This window comes from Phalaenopsis equestris, unplaced genomic scaffold, assembly GCF_001263595.1.
Source record: "Phalaenopsis equestris unplaced genomic scaffold, ASM126359v1 Scaffold000060, whole genome shotgun sequence".
In the NCBI taxonomy this organism is placed as follows: domain Eukaryota; kingdom Viridiplantae; phylum Streptophyta; class Magnoliopsida; order Asparagales; family Orchidaceae; genus Phalaenopsis; species Phalaenopsis equestris.
Window position 1 is genome coordinate 386,809 of NW_018164502.1, and position 22,703 is coordinate 409,511.

Genomic DNA, 22,703 nt, shown 5'->3' on the forward strand with positions numbered 1-22,703 from the left:
AGAATTTTCACAGGATAATGTTTAATTTCAAGTTACGCATTTACCATCATTGTTGAAATCAGAATGAAAACAAAAAAGCAAACATATCACATAAGAAAAATACAAATCAAATTGTAGCAAAAATGTCAATATTCAATCCTGCTTTCAACATTTGGGCCTTCCCTCTCTTCTTATATTATGGAAGTTTCAATTACACATTGTAAGCTTGAGTATTCAACTCAAAGGGACATGCTACATACTTAATAGTGGTAATCATAAAAGACAAGAACATGAGCTTGCCGCGTAATTATTCCCATCATCAAAGAGAAAAGGGCCACAGCTTTTTAAGGCTACCTGATTAAAATATTGGCTATAATTGTTTGTTAAGAGAAAATGGAGGTGGTGATAATCAGTCTAACAATAATATTTCAATAATTGTTCCAATCATTCAAGAGGAGAGCATCTTGAAGCATTTACTTTCGAAGAGGCCACTTTTTGATGTTTGATGGAGATGATAGCACCCTACAAATATGAATTTTAATGGGAAGATTTACATACATATCACACAATTTCTATGTATATACATGTCTAACACTTACAACCAAGTTTAGGTGTAAAATATGTAAATGCATAAGAATTGTGTGGTACAAATGTAAATGTTCCATTTTAATGATGACACCCATTGTCTGGGAGGTGAGAGCCATCAAGCACTAACCAACATAATGATAACTCCTTGAAAGGTCATCATAGTTGTAGATGGTGTACATAGCGCCATTAGGCATTAGACATAGCTCTTTGCAACAATCCAAACAGCTTTACAAAACTTTTCTTGCACGTGAGAACTAATGCCAAATAATTGATCTAGATTTTATTGGAGCACCCTTGTATTTTTAGATTTTATCATGTTCTAAAATAACAAGAAAAATTGGTAACATAAAAGCTGAGAGGAAAATAGGCAAATCTAGTAGAACCTGTTTAAAGGCAATCCAAGAGAAATTTGTCAAGACTGTCAAATAGTAATTTGATCGAGAGCTCAATGCGATTAACGGAATTTCAGGAGCTTCCAACAAGGCTATGATTTTGTAAGTAGTACCGGCAATCTACTCCATTTGGAAAAACCCAATTTTTCCATCATAGTCCTTGTAGCAACCAATAACCATTATAAAAATGACCCTCCATGATCACAATAACTTGGTATACTCTAGGACACCGGGATGAAGCAATGTTAGGAAAAGCTACATGTCGAAGATGGGAGGATAAGTCATTCCACCCTTATGAGCATTAAATGATCTCCCTAACCATTATAAAAAAACCTTAGGGAAGTTTAAGGTGTAACTTATTATGGCATTGAAACACTAGATACACTCAGGGGTGTAAACGAACTGAACTTGAGAAAGCTCAAGATTTGTTCATGTTTTGCTCGCGTTCGAAATGGCTTGTGAGTAACCTATTTGTCTTCGGCTTGATTCATACTCGTTTGTTTGAATCAAAACCCGTGTTTAGCTCAAAAATAAATAATTATTTACTATTATTAAAAATATTAGTTATTTTTATTGAGCATGGTTTGAATTTTTATTTACGCATCGTTTAAATTTTTCTATATTGAAAAGGCTTGGTTTTGACATTTAAAAAGCTTTGCTCACAACATACCTATCGAGCGTTCCTAATGTGTAACTAAAGAACGCGTGATGGTGCGAGATTACGGAGTGCAGGGTTCCATCACAGTCATTCTCGTGGTTCCAGTAGGCTGCAAATTAAGCGGTATATTATTACTAACTTATCTTAACACTTCAACCCGTGGTTCCCACAGGAAGGAAGCTGCTCAACTCTAAAAGTTGCAATATTTTGAAAATCGAACTGACCGGTTCAACCGGTTAGTAGTTCGATCACAGCATCTAATAAAGCCACTTTAGCATCAAATTGTTTCAAATCACCTCAAACCGCCAGTTCGACCAGTGAACCGTCGAGTCCAGTTTGCGAGAACCGCGTGAAATAATTTCTAGCGTGTAACTGCTTTGATTTTCCCAACCTTATAACATTACACCATATTTTCCCTAAATCTCCATTATATCAAGCATTTAGAAACAAAACAAATATAGTTGCCACTCTTTTGTCATCAGTTACGTATCTTTCCGGACCTCGGCAACCATTCTCATCGCCATAGTTCTTGTGAAACAACTCCTTCAGTAGCTGTCTCCAAACATTAGCTAAGAAATCCCTTCCTACTCTCTAAAGCCCGGCACCAATCTTCTAAACCTTCCATTATAGACTCATAATCAGAACAGCGGCCACTTGATCTTAATATTAAGCCCTCCCGACTACTTCTAGAGCTCTTTGATCTTTCACAGAACTAGTCATCAGCAAAATTGAGGCCATCAAAATTTTAAAAAAACTAACCATGGTTTTGAAAATATGCACCTTACAGATACTAGAACTAGATCAGAAATTATCAGAAACGAAAAAGCAACTTTTGTTAACACTGAATGAAGGTTTTAACATGACACAAATGGGAAAGGGAGAGACAACAACCAATCCCCAGCTAGGGCTGGGAGGGCGGCTGCAGGCGAAGGATTGACGGGGGCTGGTAAGCAATCTAGAGGGCGTGAACAGTCCCACTAATAGCTGTAATGGGGCATCCTGATGTGGGGAAGAGTCTGGAGTGGTGGACATTAAGGGCGGCTGCAGGCGAAGGGTTGACGGGGGCTGGTAAGCAATCTAGAGGGCGTGGAAAGTCCCACTAATAGCTGTAGTGGGGCAGCCTGATGTGGGGAAGAGTCTGGAGTGGTGGACATTAGGTAGGAATGCTGGGAAAGGGATTTGGCTAGCTAGGAAGTGACCTGGACAGCAGGGACTGCTGCAGTAGATGGGCGGCCTGGAGTTTGAGGATGGAGAGGAGGTGGTCAAGGACCTATGGGGATGTAGGGAACAGGCTGGGGAGAAAGATAAGGGAGGACAAAACACCAACACAGAGCGGAATACAACTGAAGCACCATCCGTTGTCGGATACAACCCTAGCAAAGGAGAAAAAACTCCAAATGAGATATTGAAACAGAGCAACAAGCAAAAAATTGAACCCTACAACAAAAAAAAAAACAATTTATACACTTTTACATAAAGAAAAAAAAAGAAATGAATAGAAAGGAAATCTCTCACACAAAACAATTTATACACTCTTACATAAAGAAGAAAAAAGAAATGAATAGAAAGGAAATCTCTCACACAAATAGAAAGGAGCGGGCAGCAATCCAAATCCATGTCTAGTTTGTTGAGGCTCCTGTTTACTACTTCTGTCTATCTATTTATTTGTGGATGAACTGTTGAACTGAATTGAAGCTTAACGCTTAGCTTTCCCCATAGTGTCCTCCAGAAATGGCTCAGGAATTTCACGTCGGAGGTGATGGTCCTGAGATTTCGTGTAACCTTACAATGCCCCTGAAGTACAACACATCGACGATATGAGACGCATCTAGTGTCCGGTGATAGGGTACGAAATGAACCATTTTGGAGAATATATCTACCACAATCATAACAGAGTCCTTGTTCGGTTGGGTCCTTGGAAGTCCCACTACGAAATCCATGTTGACGTCCATCCACGGTGCCTTTGGAATTTGAAGTTAGGTGTACAATCCTAAGTTCTGGCCTCTCGTTTTAGCTAGATGGCAAGTCCTGCATTGCTTGACATGTCGCTCAAAATCTCTTGTCAGCCGGAGCCCAAAGAAAATGCTCTCTTACGAGGGCCAAAGTTTTTCTCTGTCAAAGTGGTTTGCTAATCCTACACTATGGTTCTCCTGGATAATGACCTCTCTCAGTGAACACTTGGGAATGCACAACCGACTTTGGTGGAACAAATATCCAACTGTTTGGTAATATTGTCTCGTCGACTTTTCCTGACATTACTCCCAAATGTCCTCAAAGTCCTCATCTGCATCGTACTGATCCCTTACGACCTCAAAACCCACAGCTTGAGCCTACATGGATGAGTTTAAAAGATGTCGACGATTTGGTGCATCTACTACGCGTTTCTGACTTCCCACCTTGTGCTTAAGCATGAACTAGAATGAGGCTAGAAATTCCACCCAGGTGGTTTGTTGGCCCTTCAACTTGCTCTGACCTATTGAAGAATTTTAAGACCTCTTAACCCGTAAACAATTTGAACTCGCTCGTCAATAGGTAATGACTTCAATGCTCTAGGGCTCTCAAAATGACGTAAAATTTTTTGTCGTAAGTTGAGTATTTCCTCCTAGACTCATTCCGCTTTTCACTGAAGAAAGTGATGGAGTGTCCTCTCTGGCTCAATACTACTCTTCTCTCTATGCCGAAAGCATCACATTCTGCCTCGAAAAGTTGCTTGAAGTTTGGTAATTCTAGCACGGGTGCCTTGGACACCTTTTACTTTAGTGTCAAAATTGCCCTGAGCTGTTGTTGTCCAAGCAACACCCTTTTCAAAAGTTCGGTCAAAGGGGAGGTGATAGTGTTGAAGTTCCTGATGAATTTCCTGTAGAATAATGCTAGCCCCAAAAATTACCTCAGCTTGGTGAACGATTGCGGTGCGGTCCAGCTGATAATAGCCTTTATCTTTGCGGGATCCATCTGAATGTCTGCACTAGATACGATGTAACCCAGAAAGCATCATGGCTTGTCATGAAATGACATTTCTTCGGACGGGCATATAGTTGCCAGGCTTGCACTATCTTGAATACTGCCTTCAGGTGATGCAAGTCATTCTCCTCCGATCAGTTGTATACTAGAATGCAGTCAAAGTAAACCACGACAAATTTCCTAATGTGAGCCTGAAATACCTGGTTCATCAATCTCATGAAGTGTTGTGTGGGTTTGATAGGCCGAAAGACACAACGACCCATTCGTAAAGCTCATCCAGTGTCTTGAAGGCAGGCTTCCACTCGTCTCCTGGCCTCATCCGTATTTAGTGATACCGACTGTGCAAGTTGATCTTGAAGAAGATAGTGACTCCATACCAACTGTGCAAGTTGATCTTGAAGAAGATAGTGACTCCGTGTAACTGGTCTAGAAGATAATCCAAGCGGGATATGAGAAAATGGTAATTGATGGTGATCTTGTTCATGGCCCGACTGTTGAAGCACATCCGCCACAACCCGTCCTTTGACACCATTAAGGCAGGAACAATACACGAGCAGGTGCTTTCTCTGGCTACTCCCCTTGTAATGAGATCCCACACCTGTCGTTCTAGCTTCTCGTACTCCGCAGGTCTCAATCTGTAGACAGGTCGGTGTGGCAATACCAATCATGGTATAGGGACTATGGTGTGTTGGACGTCTCTCAATGGCAGTAGCTCCTATGATAGACCGACAGTCATAACATCCTGTAGTAGTGGTTGCAGTAGTGCTGTTACCGCACTTTGCTCCTTTGTTCCCTTCAGGAGAACTAATGCTAGTGCTACGGGGGCCTCTCTAATTGATTGCAGGAAAGTGGTCTGAGGAACTAATGTCGCCATTGTATTGCTCCCGCCTTTTGTATCCTTAACTAGTAACAAGACAATAAGTTTCACATATTTTTGAAGGAATAAGTGTTCTTGAAACCAAAGCGTTGAGTCTTGTGGTCAAACTATCAAGGCCTATCCAACATAATGCAGCAGACATCTATAGGAACCACATCGCATGATACTTGTTCTAGTAGCTGATCCTCAATGGAAAAGCCAACTAGGTACTGCTGATGTATATGTATCTCATTTCCTTTTTCCAGCTAGGTAAGAGAATATGATTGAGGATGCTTCTGCGTGTCTGATCCCAACTTCTTCACCATAAGCATGGACACCACGTTCTCGTAGCTCTCACTATGGATATGATTAAGTTCCAAACCTTGCCCCTAACAATGCACTTGCTGTGAAAAATACTATGGCTTAACCAGGATCGGTCCCGCTCTAGCTCGGACTGCAAAACTCGTCGAATGACTAATGCTTCTCCCTCGTCTCCGTGGAGTTGAAGCACTTCTTTAAAACTATCCCTGACTCGTCAAACTCCTCGAAGGTGCCCTACTCTTTGAGTGATGACTTGGCTCATAGGGAAGTTGGAAGCTATGTGACTGTAGAGGTGACACTTGAAACAATTCCTGACTGACACTATATTGGAGGAGCCACACCTCTCTGGCTTCTTCTCACTCTGCCTGATTAGTTCCTTGTCCGGCTTTGTTATTTCCTCCCAAGGCCCTTATCAACTGCAAAAGCTACAGATGACTGCTTAGCTGAAGGTGGTGGTTTGAAAGACGATTGTTGCCTACTTTGCATCCGTCGCTTCTCCACCTTCAAGGTCAATGTCTGATCATCCCCCAACATCCAGTATGGTCGTAACTGCATCATGTTACTAATAGCAGGCTTTAGGCCTCTGAGGTATCAAGCTACCATATGCTCCTCTGGCACTGTCAGCTCATACTCCAGCTGCAAGTAGTCAAACTAGGCCGTGAACTTTTCAGCTGAAAAAACCCGCTGTTGTAAGTTGTGGAGTTTCAAAAAAATATCCTGGCAATATTGAGGTGAGAGGTATTTCTTCTGCATTGTCTTCTTCATCTTCTCCCAACTAGCTTGATTTGTTTGTCCTTTGGCGCATCCTTATGCTAAAAAATACATTCAATTGATTGCATCCAGTCAAAAAACTCATCGAGGTCCATGTCTCCAATTCTGGGAGGTTCATCTTGATGCCAAAATTTTGTTGGCCTCCATAAGTGGTGCATTCGCTTAGCCTCCTCTGATATTGGATACCGAAACAACATGGTCGATATTCCTCGTCACAGTGATCTTCCCCGTGGAGCGGATTTAGATCCTCGTCCCTCTCCGCTTCGACTCTCCAGATCATGGTCGAAGGTAATCTCTCCCTGGGTATCATCATCCAGCTCTACTAGCCTCTGCTGCAGGCAACAAATTTCCTGTTGAATCTCTTTTGAGGTAGAGTCCGACATATCCTTTCGTGGTGGCATAGCTATGAAATGGAAAGAAAAATTTTAGTGGATGTGATTTGGGTAGGAGCGGGTGTTAGGAAACCCTAGGATGAGACTAGTATTGAGCTAACTTTGATACCAGAACTAGTTCATAAATTATGAGAAATCAAAAAACAAACTTTTATTAGCACTGAATGAGGATTACAACACATGCAGATGGAAAGGGAAAGACAATAACAATCATTTTTTGACTAGGTCCAGATAAGACAATCTGCGAGTGGTATTGGTGTCGAACAACGTGGTAAGGGTATGGGGGAAGGGCTGACAATTGAGAGGTCGGTTAGGATGAAGTGTGGTGGCCAAAAGGTGTGCTAAACGTGAAGGGTGGTTGCGGGGGAAGGAGGCTAGGACAGCTCGACTAATGACTATAATGAGGTGGCCTAATGTGGAGAAGGGTTTGGAGTGGTGCACAACAAATAGGAAGGTTGGGGAAGGGGTTCAACAGACTAGGAAGTGACCTGAACAGTAGGGACAATTGTAGTATGGGTGGCTAGGAGGCTAGAGATGGAGAGGAGGTAGTCGACGACCTATGGGGATTCAGGGAACAGGTTGGGGAAGAAGATAAGGGAGGATAAAACACCACTTCGGAGCGAGATACAACTGAAGCACCATCCGTCATCAGATACAACCCTAGCAAGGGAGAAAAGACTCCAAATGAGAAATTTGAACACAACACCAAGCAAAAACTGAATCCTAAAACCAGAAAATAACTTACATGGAGAAGGAATGGAAAGGAATCTCCCACACAAAAGGAAACGAGTGGGCGGCAGTCCAAATCCAGAAGCAGTGATTAAAAATTTCCCATATAGAGGACATTGTGTAAGGAAGGTAATAGAGGGGGCTGGCCCGCCCCGTATGAATCCTGCTTGGTCCAGCTCCCGGTCCTGTTGTACCGGTCTGCCTTGCAGGATTTTATTGCCAGCCGATTTGGCCTGTTGGCACCTTAGCCCTGAGTCACTTACTCCATAAAAATATAGCAAATAAAAAATGAGGGAGGCAAGAGAGGCTTTCCACGAGGGTGTTGGCAGACCAAAGGGAGCACATGCCTCCAATAAGCATATGTTATTGGTTGGGTAGACTAAGGCTTCATAATATCACAATCCTTCATTGTAAACTTGTCATCTTAAATTTTAAACTTCAAGTTCCAAACTCCAACTATCAAATTTCAGTTAATCGGACCTGTCGTTAGCATCCTCAGCTAAGCTCACTATCAAGCTCTCTCCATTGCTTTGGCTATAACTCCAACTGTTATCAGACCTCCAATTAACCACAAACTCCACCTTTGCAAGTCAATTCTCATATCACTAACAGCCTCACTAACTTCTAATTTTATCAATGTACTTATTGATCACCAGATGTGACCAACAGCAAACATCAGTCTTTGAACCAATATAGAACTTAATATCTCGTCCTTGATCTTATGCCAAGAGCCCCACTATGGCCCACTACCAATAACTAGGAAAACTCCACCTTCTGATAGAAAAGTCACTGCAAAACCTTGCACCTTGTTGCCTTCACTATTTTCAACTCATGTTGCCCCCAAGATCTTGCCAGTCCGTCCCAACAACACCACATTGGTGCCTATCTCTAATTGTCCATGCCAATTGTTGATTGCTCTCCTACTATGACAAGTAGCCAAGGCTTGACAGCCTCATTCCACATTGATTCTAACTCCCCTATCATCTGACACCTTTGTTTCTACTTTGCCCATAAAACCTCAAAACCAATGAAAAATTGCATCCAAATGTATTAAAGAACACGAAAATAAATAAAATACTCTGAAATGATAAATAACAATACGATTTGCATTGTTCTATAAAATTCATCTAAACCCATGACCACACAATAAGAGAATATTCCACTAATAGACACGCAAATTATATGATGAAAATATTGTACACCCAAATATTTTTTTTGATTTATCTCACTAAATATCTCTTCTAAATCCCCTTTCTATCTCTCCATTTTCTATATCCTCCATCCGTCATATATATATATATATATATATATATATATATATATACATTGGTTATTACTGGCAATGAAGATCATCTTACCAGCTTATTAGCTTGCTCCTTTCCTAGAACTAGAGGCAGAGGCAAGACCAAATTTGGTTGCTCTCTAGCCACTTGACACTATGTATTTCGACACTGTTAGACTTCTTATTTAAGTATCTAATGTATTTTTTTATTTTTTCTAGTTTTAGAATCATTTGTGGTTTTTGAGTAGGCAGGGTGTCATGCTTGAGCCCTCCCACACATTGTATCCGTATCTTTCTTTCTATTTACTATATTAGCCCTTTTGGGCTTTCAAAAAAAATAAATAAAATAATATATATAAATAATATTATATTATGTTATCTCAAGCCTTTTTGTATTTTGCTACTCTGCGACTATTACCACTAACCACAAGCCTTGCAACCATGATTTCATCTACTTCTTATAGATGGTCTTAAGAAGATAGGTATGAAGCAGTTTAAGAAAGAACACCCTTGCTCGAGTTTTGTAGCCATTTTAGACTTTGATATGAATAAGACCAGCATCAAATTCTCTTCCAAAATCTTACAGAAAAATTTAAGACATTTTATCTTAACTTTGGAATAAAAATATAGAAGAGAATCAAACTTCACAGTTAACATCACAACACCAGGAATATCTTCCACAACAACTTCACATTTGAGCGTGCACAAGATAAAGTTTAGTGGCCACTTAAGTCAGCCAACCAAAAAATCAAGCATAATTGTCTTTGCTCCATAAAAAAAAGGGAGATAGGAAGTGTTGCAGTTACTATAACAGTGGAATAACAAGTGCTACTAATAACAAAGAGCTTTAAAAGAACTAGAAATGATGGAAATTTTTGAAAGAATGAAGCTAAGAAACTATTTGGCAACACTTCTGAATCTATTTTTCTAATCAGGACAAAGTATATTCGGTCAGTATTTTGCACATGCTTTTTTTTTTATAATTTGTAAAGACAAAACAAGCTGTTTACATTTACAAAAACACAAATAAATTTTAAGTGTATATTATTTTCAAAATATTAACTCCAAGCCAACCATTCCCATGCTGCTGCTGGCCCATGTAGTGCTTGATAGCATCTCCACTTCGGCCACCAACACCTCCAACCATGGCGCCACCGGTCTCATCCGAACCACAAGACAATTTAAGTGATATTTAATGGAAAAAAAAAATTCAATATCTAAGACAAAAAAATAAATTAACTTATGTGATATTTATTGAAAAAAAGCCATATACCTGGGACAAAAACAATCAAGTAATCAACTGATATGATATTTCAATATCTAAGACAAAAACAATCAAGTAATCAACTGATATGATATTAAACAAAAGCATAAATAAAATATATTCAATATATCAACTATATTATTAATTCATATTAACAAGAAAAATTAAATAAAAGACAAAATGAAAATGAAAAGATATCCCAAACAACCCCGAGTAAATGAAATATATAAAAAAACAAGCACATCAGTCATCATGAAAAAGGATCAAACTAAAGCAAACAAAATTTACTCTACTTACTTTCTGCAGGAAACCAACGCATTAATTTGCCAAGGTGAAGAACAGCAGGTATGATTTTGAACATCAGAGGAGTTGTTATCTGTAGCAATAGGCAAAGGCAAGAGCATGTATAGTAGCGACACTCAGATCCATCTTAATATTGAACAGGGAAGAAAAAAGAGGCCTACCAAGCTAAAAGCGGTTATTCCCAAAAGTAAGAGATACATTTTTCCCTGCATACATACAAATACAAACAAATAATTCATGGAGTGGCCAATTGAAGGAGGTAGCTTCTAGAAACAATAATGCTATTCGCTTAACAATACTAAGGCACGCATTGCAACATAGAAAACATGTTTCTGACAAACATACACACATATCTAATCATAAGAACAAAGGCTCTTCTTTTCTAGGGACATAAAAAAAGAGTAGGTGATAAAAAATTATCGATTCTAAACTACATTTACTTTTGACCTTTTTACTAATGATTAAAAAAAATGAGATTAAATCCAAATAATTCGTTGGTTGCTTATGCATTTGCTGCTCTAGATATGAGCTTTATCTACCCTTCTTTCATTTTCTTTCACTCAATCCCAACATCAAAAAAGACCCTAAGTTTTCAGTAAATTCTTTCCCAACATAGCAAGGGAAAAGGTCCTGATAATCATGATTAGAAACATATTTAGCATCCTAGACACAAGCTTTAACCATTCATAGAGAAAATCGGACAAGTTACCTCAACAAGATGAAAATTTGAGGCGCGGCTTAGCAGGATGAATGCAAATTCTCCAATTTGTGCCAATGAAAGACCCACCTGTAATTGGGAAAAAAGAGTCAAATAAGGATGGAACAATCAAGAATGTTACCATGTTTAGGGGTGATATGCTTCACCATAGCAAAGCAAAACCAATGATGCTTCACCATAGCAAAGCAAAACCAATGATGCTTACAGCAAATGATGTCCTGAAATTATAGCCAAAGGCTCTGATAACTCCTGTTACGACAATGGTCTTGACTATCACAACCAAGATGACAGATGCAAATAGTATGTCGACATGGTTCCACAAGAACTGAACATGTATAAGCATTCCAATGCTAGCAAGGAAGAGAGCTGCAAATAGGTTGCGAATTGGTTCGACCTTAAATACACAACAACAATGATAATAAGCCAAAACTAAAAATACATATAACAGAGAAACTTCGCCACATCAAGCAGAAAGAATGAAATAACCAATCATTCACCAACAGAACATAATAAAGCTAATCTTCAAAAACATCACAAGCTAAATGTTACTGATAAAAGAGTGATAATTGTGCTTTAGCTAACATTAGGAAGATAAACACAGCATTTATGTCCCAGCAGTTCTCATAGAGTAGACAGGTAAGTACACATACACCCACATGCACACAGGCATAACCACCTATTTGAAGTAATACACAAACTAAGCAAACAAATGATATAAACCAAAGGCGCAGATTGAAACATTTCACACCAACAAAAAAAAAATGTTTTACTGTTTCGTAAAAATATAAAAGATCCCTTCAATGAGTATGTTACGTCCCCTCTTCTGAAATCTAGTGAATAGATGTTCTAATAGTGCCGTGGTTAAAAGAAAACCACATAATGTAGTCATATTACCAGTTTGATGAATATAATCAATTATCAAAGAGTAAAATCAAAAGCTACAGGAATACCTGCTCTAAGGTATGCTGTGCAAAACCAGTCGTGGAGATCATGACTCCAGCAACAAATGAACCCAACTCAAGGCTAATACCAAGCCTATCACTGCCCTGAAAGTAGTGGCATATATCAGGGAACTTAATAAAAAATAATAATACAAGCAAATCAAAGCACAATGTCTCTATAATATCAGGAAATTTATAAGCAGCACATCATGGAATTATTCCAAATGACAATTGTCATAAAAAATATTTTCTGTAAGTTTTTCTTAAGAAGTTATTGTACAAACAAGAATAAAAAAGTACATATATTTCTTGAATTTAAAAAAGAAAAAATGCGTTTATCGTAATGGAAAAGAAAAGAAGAAAAATAGAAAATAAAGATTAGAGCCATTATAAATTTCTCTGAATATCTGCAACGCTCCTTCTAAAAAACACTATACTAAGAGTGAAAATTTATCATCTTCGGAGATAATACATCATTTCAATCATCAATCGGTAAATCCAATGTCATGCAAAAATCTGAGATTTAGAAAACTCCACCTCATATTAACTTGATATCAAATTGAGAGCAAGTTAATAATAATATTATTTATTCTTTTTGAGTTGTTAGATACCAAGATTGTGCATGCCTGATTGAATTTAAACAACTTCCAACAGTACCATGCACTAAATTGGACACATTAAATTTGATTTTTTGTACGTTATTGGCTCTCCTACTGATGCAACATGTTACTAAGGGTCCGTTTGGGTCAGCTTATTTAGTGCGGTGCATTTTTAAAAAGCCGACTGAGGTTTTTGGTTACTGCAGTGCTGTAGCTTCTCCAAATAATCTGCGTTAAAATGCGGCCGCAGATTCAACCCCGCGGCCCACGTTTCTTTGCATTAAGTATCATCCCATTGCCCCTCTCGGCCCCATGGCTCCCTCTCTCGCATCTCTTCTGCCCTAGGAACCACTCTCCTTTGAATCCGTGACTCCAGTGGCTAGGCGTTGTTTTCGGATGCCTCTTGTTGGTTGCGAGTAGTTGTTTTGGTGACCCTTACATACTTTTACCTCCCCTTTCTCTTCTGCGGCTCGATTTGGTGGTTCTGTGCACTCTATGCTCTGTGCGTCCGTTCCTTTACTTCGGTTGGTGGTTATTGTTGTAAGCTTTCTATTCTCACTTTCCCTGTCCATTATCTTCTTCACCTCGGTTTGGTGGTTGTGTGCATCATGGGCTCTGTGTGGTAGTCCCTCTTCTACCTCTCCACTTTGTTCCAATAATCTTTGTCTTATCTATTCGGTGGCTTTATGATTATGCAAATGTTGTTGCACAATGCTTTTTGGTTTGGTTGTTGGTTTCCACATCCTGATTTCTTTGTTTGCCCAGTTTAGTGATTTTCGATTTGATATGCTCGATTGATGATTTTGATGCTTCATGTTGCATCCATAATGGATTTGTTTTATGATTTTGAAGCTTTATGCTTTGCGATTTCAGTTGTATTTTGGTCTGTTCGGTTTGTAGATTTGTTATGTTGGTTTTGGTTTGATTGGTATAATTACATACCTATCACCCCAAAAGATGATTTTTGTTTTGCTCTACCCAGTATGAATTTCATATTTGAGTGAGAATTTGAGAAATACATACAAGTTGATGTTGAATTTTGGAATAGCAATATTTTGTTTGCTTTGTATTTTATGAATACAGATTGGGATGTTATCAAGAATTTTGATATTTGAGTCAAAATTTGAGAAATGGATGATAAATGGTGGTGAATTTGCTAACAACAACATGTGGTAGCAACATGTATGTGGTATCTTTAAAATAAAAAAAATATGGAATGAGGCTTTATCTTTACTTTTGATGTTTGTGTTAGGGTTTGAGAAATGACTGAAAGAGGGAGCTTGATTTGTTGTTAATAATGTTTCTGGTGCCCTGTATGTAGTATCCTTAAAATAAAAAATATGGAATGGAACTTTATCTTTACCTTTGATGTTTGAGTGAGAGTTTGAGAAATGGCTGCAAGTGGGTGCTTAATTTGTTGTTAGATTTGTTGTTAGCAATGTTTTGAGTGCCCTGTATGTGGTATCCTAAAAATGAAAAATAAAATTTGTTGTTAGCAATGTTTCGAGTGCCTTGTATGTGGTATCCTAAAAATGAAAAATATGTAATGGGCCTTTACTTTACCTTTGATGTTTGGTGGTGATGTACGTTGGTTTGTGTGTGGAGGTGGTGATGTTGTGTGTGGTTATGTTTATATTAGATTATAAGTTGGTGGTGGTGTTGTGGAGGGAGTAATTTATGTGGTTGTGTTTGTGTTAGAGGATGTGCTTGTGGATGTATGGAGGTGGTGGTGTTGCGGAGGTGATGGTTGGTGTGTTGTTATATTTGTGCTAGAAGATGTGTTGGCGGATGTGTATAGGTGATGGTGTTGTGGTGGATGTGTTTTTGATAAAGGATGTGTTGGCGGATGTGTAGAGATGATGATGTTGTCGAAGTGGTGGTTGATGTGTGGTTGTGTTTATGTTAGAAGATGTGTTGGTGGATGTGTGAAAGTGACAGTATTGCAGAGGTGTTGGTTGGTGTGTGGTTGTGTTTGTGTTAGAGAATGAGTTGGTAAATGTGTGAAGGTGGTAGTGTTGCGGATGTGATGGTATTGTGGTGGTTGGTGTGTGGTTGTTTTTGTGTTAGAGGATGTGTAGGTGAATATGTAGAGGTGATAGTGTTGTGGAGGTGGTGGTTGGTGTGTGGTTGCATTTGTGTTAGAGGATGTGTTGGTGGATGTGTGGAGGTGGTGGTGTTGAGGAGATTGTGGTTGGTGCGTGGTTGTGTTTGTGTTAGAGGATGTGTTGGTGGATGTGTTGAGATGACGATATTTTAAAATAATATTATCATATTATTAATTGTTATTTTAATAAATTTTTTTTTAATTTTAGTAATCATGTTACTCATTGTTAAGAAAGGTGTCTATTTTTATTTTGTAATGTTATGCATTGAATTTTTACTTTTAAAGTATAAAATGTATGGTATGAAAAATTTTGCTGGAAAAAACGTTACTATACAGGGGCAGAATGATCATTCGTCTAGAAACAAATGCAGCACAGTTGTTTTCAAATTGCAAAAACAAACAGACAATCAGCTCATCCGCAGCAGCTTCTGCGTAGCCGGCTGCTCGGCTGCAGCTTATTATTAAGCTACAGCTGCCCCAAACAAACCTTAAGTCAATGCACCTTCAAGCTTGTAGTATTATAGTTGTTCTATAGGTGGAGTCCTTGTAGATCAAACCATATCGCCGTTTTGTTGCCAATGCTTCTATTGGAAACAATTATGCATTACAACTACTTCAAACTTCAGGTGAGATTCCACCTCTTACTATTGCAAAGAGAACAAAAGTCCTTGTAGATCAAACCATATCGCAGTTTTGTTGCCAATGCTTCTATTGGCAACAATTATGCATTACAACTACTTCAAACTTCCGGTGAGATTCCACCTCTTACTATTGCAAAGAGAACATTCCTCCTCCCAAGATCCAGTTCATCATTTAATCACCTATGATCAAGCTTAATAGTCTTCAAGTATCAGCATTTTATATTTATTAGGAATTATCTACCTTTCATATTATTGACTAATTTCATGCAGATTAATATGCAACAAGCCTTCAGGTAGTTACTTAGAAGCGTTGAATAAAAATTACACGTGGCCCAGATTTTTGTTTTCTTAAAGTTATATCCTTTAAAAAATTAGAACACAAATTTTAAGTAATTTAGATGACTTGAAGATTCAACATACAACTTGAGGATTCACTGTTTAGCATCATTTTCTTTTTTCTTTCAATTTCCAACTTAATCTACAATTTTGTCACCGATGCTTTATCACATCCATCATAGAAAGATCATTTGTCTGTATTCAAATCTCGCTAATTTGATAGGCGCAAGTTTCAGGATAATTTTTGGCCCTGTCCGTCACATTTTTTAAATTTCTCATCAATCCCTAAATATTAACAACATCCCTACACATTTAGACACTTGAAAAATTACAACCCTTTGAATTGTTCCTCAAAATATTAAATCTGAACTGGCTTCCTCCAAAAAAAAAAGGGTACGGCCAAAAATAAGAAGAGAGAGAGAGAGAGAGAATTCTACACTTTCCATTGGCCTTTCTCTAGGTCCTAGTCTCAACCAAGATCAATACAATAGCATGCATTGAATTCAATGATAGCTAAATGAGAACCATGGTATGCCCAGTCAATGATAAAAATAAGGCTAACGCACCATTGGAATGCACTGGCTCACCATTTTAGAGTGTAAAAATTTGTAAGACAGATAAAGTTTTATTACCAGTCAAGAAATTATTATGCAACCATAGATGCATATACCTTGATAGTGGTATGCAACCATACAACTACTGGAAATAGAGAGACCAGAAGGGCAATTGAACTAGTTTACCTGTCACACAAACCTTCATTTAAGAATGTTTGCACATGCTAACATACTGAGCTAGTTCAAGATGACTTCAAAAAACGAGCTAAACTAGTAAACAATATGGGTTTGAACAATTATATTCTCTATTCGTTTAGATTAGTCTAGGCCAAATAAAATGCTCAGCTCATTGGCTTTTCAATGGATACACTGCCAATAATAAAGGTAAGGACTTACTGATCCTTAAATAATCCTACCATGATTAACAGCATATTGGGACTTCATAACAATTAATATCAATGAGTACCCCCATCATAATTATAACATATTATTACAAACCTTAATTATTTATTATATATTTCCATATTTATGGTATACAACAAATACAAAATTATTAAATGATTATTAAAAAACTACTAAAGCTTATTCATAATTTATTATTTTTGTTAGAAGTTATTAGTATTGATATATTTCCTTTCTGATTTTTCCTATTTTATGTATTTCCAACTTTATATCTTTTCTTTTATCTCTAGGTGGTTATCAGGAAAAGAATTGATCCCTAGTGATATCAGTGTGGTGTCATTCCTATTTTATAATTCGTGTAACATGTGTTTATTACCCCCCCCCCCCCCCTCCTTCTCATATTAATGAAATCATTTGTGCTCAATTCCCAAAACCTATATGGTATTAAAACAAGGGATCTAACCCTAGCCCCTGAGATTCTTCTCTAGCTGTCGGAATATTCTTTTGTTTCCCTATAGCCTCCATTCCTTGCCTTCTCCAGCAACCAAAGCCCCTTCCTGCAGTTGGACTCCTCTTCGAACCTTCCGTAAGCCGGACCCCATTCTTATAACCGATTTTCTTTCCTGTAGGCCTTTCCGAGCCACTGTCAGACCTCCTCACAAGAGCCTTCGGACTCCTTTCCTGCAGCCGAATCTTCATTCTATCTAATCGGATCTCCCAACTACCGGTTGGAAATCCTTCCCTGCAGACATTTTTGTTGGTAGCCATGTCTCCTCATTTGAACCTCTCCTTTGGCTCCATTGGAGCCATGACTGATTCCTCCGCTATCAAGCTTCCGTCAGACGCGTTTCTTGAATCCAGTGGAGAATCGACATCTACCTCAATCTATACACGAACTGGAGTACCTGAAAACCACATGAATATTCTTATCAAGCTTCCGTCAGACGCGTTTCTTGAATCCAATGGAGAATCGACATCTACCTCAATCTATACACAAACTGGAGTACCTGAAAACCACATGAATATTCTTATTACCACTCATAAACTCAATGTCTCCAATTTCCTTTAATGGTCTCAAGTTGTTTCGTTAAATGAAAATGAAAATATGACACTAAGTAGGACACAATGGAGAAAAAAGATTCATGTAGTTGACCCCACATAGTGGGATTAAGGCTTTGTTTTGTTGTTGTTGGTCTTAAGTTGTTTCATTGTTCGTCAAAGGTCAGGATAAATTCGACAACCTCATGGGTATGATACGTGAACCTCCGAAGACTGACCCAGTATATGTTGTGTGGAAAGTGAAAAACTCCATGGTTATGTCATAGCTGATTAATTCCTTAGAGACCTCTATTGTTCATTCTTACCAGTTTCTTTCGTCAGCAATTGTCCGCTAGACTGCTATTCGCGATACCTACTTGGACGGAGGTAATTTTGAACAACTCCATGAATTTTCTAGTAAGAACCAAAAGTCTAAACAGAGATCGAAGACGGTGATCTAGTACTACAACAACTTAGTCGCTTTATGAATAGAATGTGACTTCTACTATAACTACACTTGGGACTCTCCTGCAGGTCCTTCCTTCTCCAAAAAAGTTTTGGAAAAGGATCACATGTTCCAATTTCTGGCGAGCTTGAATAAGGAACTTGATGAAGTCTGCGGCCATATACTGGGTCATGGGCCTTTTCCATCAACCCGATATCTTTTACTGAGATTCGTTGCGAAGAAAACCCGAGTCTTATCATGCTCGACAACTCAAGTACTTCAACCGAGTCTGGTCTCCAATAATACTCCACACTTTACCACACCCTCACGAGCCAATGTTCCACAAGTGACTTTTGCCACAAACCTTATCATATCCGCGTTAAGTGTTGGAAGCTTCAAGAGAAACAGGCGAATAATTCTTCAACAAAATATTCTGCTGCGAAAGGTCTCACAATGACCTCAGAATCCACTACAATTCAGCCGACCCATACTAGGACCATTTCCGACTCACCAGACACTATTAAGAATCAAATGGAACACTTGATTAAACTGTTGGATCTTGTTAGTTCTCCTCCGGTCTGTAGAGCTCTCATGTTAGCCAAGGTAACATCTCCATGGCACTCGCTAGCTTTCCCTCTTACAGCTCGTGAATTATTGATTGAAGTGCAATGAACCACATGGTGTTCCCACTTTTTTTTGGGAAACTCTCCATGCTCTGGGCTAGATTCCATTAAGATTGTAGACGGCTCCTGTAATTCCATTGCGAGTAAATGATCGGTTGTATTAACAGTCGGCTGACACTAGAATCTGCATTACACGTTCCTTCGCTTGAGTGTAAACTCTTATCGATCAGTAAGACCTTGATTCGAGTAAATGATCGGTTGTATTAACAGTCGACTGACACTAGAATCTGCATTACATGTTCCTTCGCTAGAGTGTAAACTCTTATCGATCAGTAAGACCTTGATTGCATTGATCATTTTCTCCTAATTTTGTGTTTTTTTAGAATCATTGTTCAGGAAGGGTGATTAGAACTGATAAGTTGGTAGCCAGACTCTACTTTTTCCAAGAATCTACTACAAGTCCAATTATGCTTTTACATTGTCGTTTGAGTCGTCACAGTTTTCACTATGTAAAGCAATTGTTCCATTTGATGTTTATTGATTAAAAATCTTCTTTAAATTTTGAAATTTGTATATTAGCTAAGCATCAATGTGTACCAAATTTACCTCACCCTTACACTCCCTCTCATTTTCGACTTATTCATAGTGACTTATGAAAACTCTCTCAAACTCTAAGCTATACAAAGAAACGTGAGTTCCTTACTCTAATTGATAATCACACTCGGATGACTTGAGTCAATATATTAAAAGACAAATCTAAAGTCGCGGTCACTTTCAAAAATTTCCACTCCTTCAATTTAAAATCCCTATTCAAGTCCTTTGGACCAACCATGACCATGAGTATTGTAACTCTATATTGAGATAATTATTGGTTAGTAAGAGCACCCTCCATCATAGCTCCTGTATGGATACCCCACAAAAAAAATGAGATAACCAAGCAAAAAAATGGAAATTTTCTCTATGTTGCTCATCCCATTATGTTTCAAACTAATGCTGCTAAGCATTCTGACGCCGTCCTCACCGCCACCTACCTCATCAACAAAGTTCTCACAAACAACCACAACCTTCACACCCCTCTATCCGTCTTGATGTTTTGTTTTCGTACCAATCAGTTCTCCACATTAAATCCCAAAATATTTGGATGCACGACCTTCGCTCGAAACACTTCTCCACTTATAGTAAACTTGATCCCCGCTCAATTGTGTCTTCTCAACTATCCTGCCACTCAAAAAAGCTATATGTGTCTTCGTCCTACGACTAATAAAATCTATTTCAGTGATGATGTGTCTTTTTTTAAAGATGTTCCCTTCTTCCCTAGCACAGCCTCAAGTGAGAGGGAGAATGAATTTTTGGAAACTGTTCCCTTTACGACTCTATTGGACATTCTACCTACTACGACCACTGTGTCCAGGTAACCCTAGGACCCACTAGATTCGCCATCAACCAGACCAACATCACCTCCATCCTCTCTCTGTGTTTGTACTCATCGTACAAAATCCTCTATTGAGACTCATCCAAATGCCCCTACTGTCGAGCCCACTGCCCCATTAAAGATCTTGGAGTCTACTCCGGCCATGCCTGAAATGATGCTCTCTCAATTTATGAGGATCACTCTTGAACTTGAGACATAGTTGATCTTCCCCCGGGAAAGAAAGCGGTGGGTTTTAGGTGGAGTTTCAACATCAAATTTAACTCTGATTGATCTTTTGAACGCAACAAGGCAATGTTGGTCACCAAAGGATATTCACAAACCTATGGGGTTGTTATGAAGAGACATTTGCTCCGTTAGCTAAGCCAAATACCATTCGGGTTCTGTTATTCCTAATCGTGAATCTAGATTGGTCCTTATTTCAGCTGAATGTCAAGAATATTTTCCTTAATGACAATCTCGCTGAGGTGTTGTCTCTCTCACCAGGCTTTAATTATACTTCTTCTCGTGGACAAGTGTCTTGATTTCGAAAGTCTATATATGGCCTAAAACAATCCACACGGGTCTAGTTCGGCAAATTTATGCAAGTTGTAGTGGGTCATGGTTTCTTTCAGGCACAATCTAATCATATATTATTTTTTCGCCATTCATTTGGTGATTGTATTATCATCATCATCATCTATATCGACGATATCGCGCTCACAGATAATGATCAACCGACATTAGAATCTCTTAAAGGCACACTGGTCGCATCTTTTCAGATGAAAGTCTTGGGTTCTCTCCGGTATTTACTAGTGATGGAAGTAGCTTGGTCCTCTTGGGGCATTAACCTTTCCCAGCACATCTATATAATAGATTTACTGACTGAGACTAATCTATTTCTTTGCAAATCGACAGCTGTCTCAATGGACCCCAATGAGAAATTGGTAGAAGCTCACAATATTGTTTTCGTGAACAAAACACATGACCAATGCCCAGTAGGTAAACTCATTTACCTCGCCCATATGCGCCCGTATATTTGTCACGTCATTGCTATTGTAAGTCAGTTCATGCATGACCCCTACCAACACCATCTCATCGTTGTCCATCGAATCCTCCACTGCTTGAAAGGCACATCGAGCTCATGTTTTTTGTTCTCTCGTCACATCTCTTGCTCTGTTGAAGTTTATACGGATGTTGATTAGGTCGGGTTCATCCATGATCGACAATATAGCTAGAGTTATTGCTCCATCGTGTGGGGAAACCTTGTCACATGGAAAAGTAAAAAATAATTTGTAGTTCCCCGGAAAAGTGTTGAAGTCGAGTTTCATTCTGTCCTTATAGGAGTGTGAATTCCTCTGATTACACATCATGTTTTGCGAGTTACATATGTCGGTCACCGTTCCTTTGTAGCTGTTTAGTGACAATAAAGTCGTCATCGGTGTTACTCATAATCCAATCCAGCATAATCATACCAAGCATGTGGAGATTGACCGTCACTTTATCAAGGAAAAACTCAACTCCAAGGAGATTTGAGTTCCATTTGTCCACTGCATTGGCCAACTAGTAGATATTCTCACAGAGAATCATCCTCAACCAATATTTAATAATTCAAATCCAAGTTGAACACGATTAATAACTATGCTTCAACTTGAGGGGGGTGTTAGAAGTTATTAGTATTGATTTATTTCATTTCTAGTTATTTCTTATTTTATGTATATCCTACTTTAAGTCTTTCCTTTTTATCTCCGGGTGGTTTTTAAGAAAGGAATTGATTCCTAGTGATATGAGTGTTATGTCATTCCTATTTTATAATTTATGTAACATGTATTTATACCCCGCTTTTCATATCAATGAAATCATCCCGCTCAATTCCCAAAACCTACAATTTTACTAACCCATCATTAATCTATGTTAGTAGTTGCACTCGAGTTATCCTCAGAAGCACCCAAGTCGGGATAGTGAATAAGTTGCTACATCCCCTAGTGCATATTTCATATTGATTTAGGGTTGTCCTGGAACACCAAATTTGGGTTATTTGGCAAGACTAGAATTTACAAGGTTAGACACCTCCGTGCACTCACAATCCACGACAACCCAGTAATCTGTCACAAGTTAAAAGTTCTAAAAAATTGTGTGACTTCAGCAAAGAAGATAGGTTTTCGTGGAAGAATCAACATAATAGGGAACCCTATAGCAACAATTACACCCGTTGCTTATGAAAAAAATGCATATTCTAGGTGATGAAATGATGCCACATTAATAAAAGAAAGAACGACATTTACGTTAAAATTAAACTTAGAGTTGCTTCTAGTTCACCAACCACAAAATAAGACAATATTAGCATAGTAATAGATTCCATTAAACAAATATCAACAACAAAAAGTGAAATGACGAT

The 22,703-nt window shown here is 38.5% G+C and overlaps 1 protein-coding gene across 3 annotated transcripts in view; it reads right to left on the reverse strand.

Annotated features, from left to right (window-relative positions):
* The window catches only part of LOC110019517 (K(+) efflux antiporter 5), a 64,098-nt gene that overhangs the window by 844 nt on the left and 40,551 nt on the right, over positions 1-22,703 (reverse strand). For 2 of the 3 annotated variants that reach the window (XM_020717202.1, XM_020717203.1), the window contains exons 15-19: positions 12,165-12,260; positions 11,420-11,608; positions 11,206-11,283; positions 10,658-10,702; positions 10,491-10,569 (exon numbers count right to left, since the gene is read on the reverse strand). In XM_020717202.1, coding sequence (XP_020572861.1) covers positions 10,491-10,569; positions 10,658-10,702; positions 11,206-11,283; positions 11,420-11,608; positions 12,165-12,260 — 487 coding nt within the window. Of the gene's footprint in view, positions 1-10,490; positions 10,570-10,657; positions 10,703-11,205; positions 11,284-11,419; positions 11,609-12,164; positions 12,261-22,703 lie in introns of those variants that run through there. The other variant, XR_002293458.1, reaches the window with a different exon arrangement.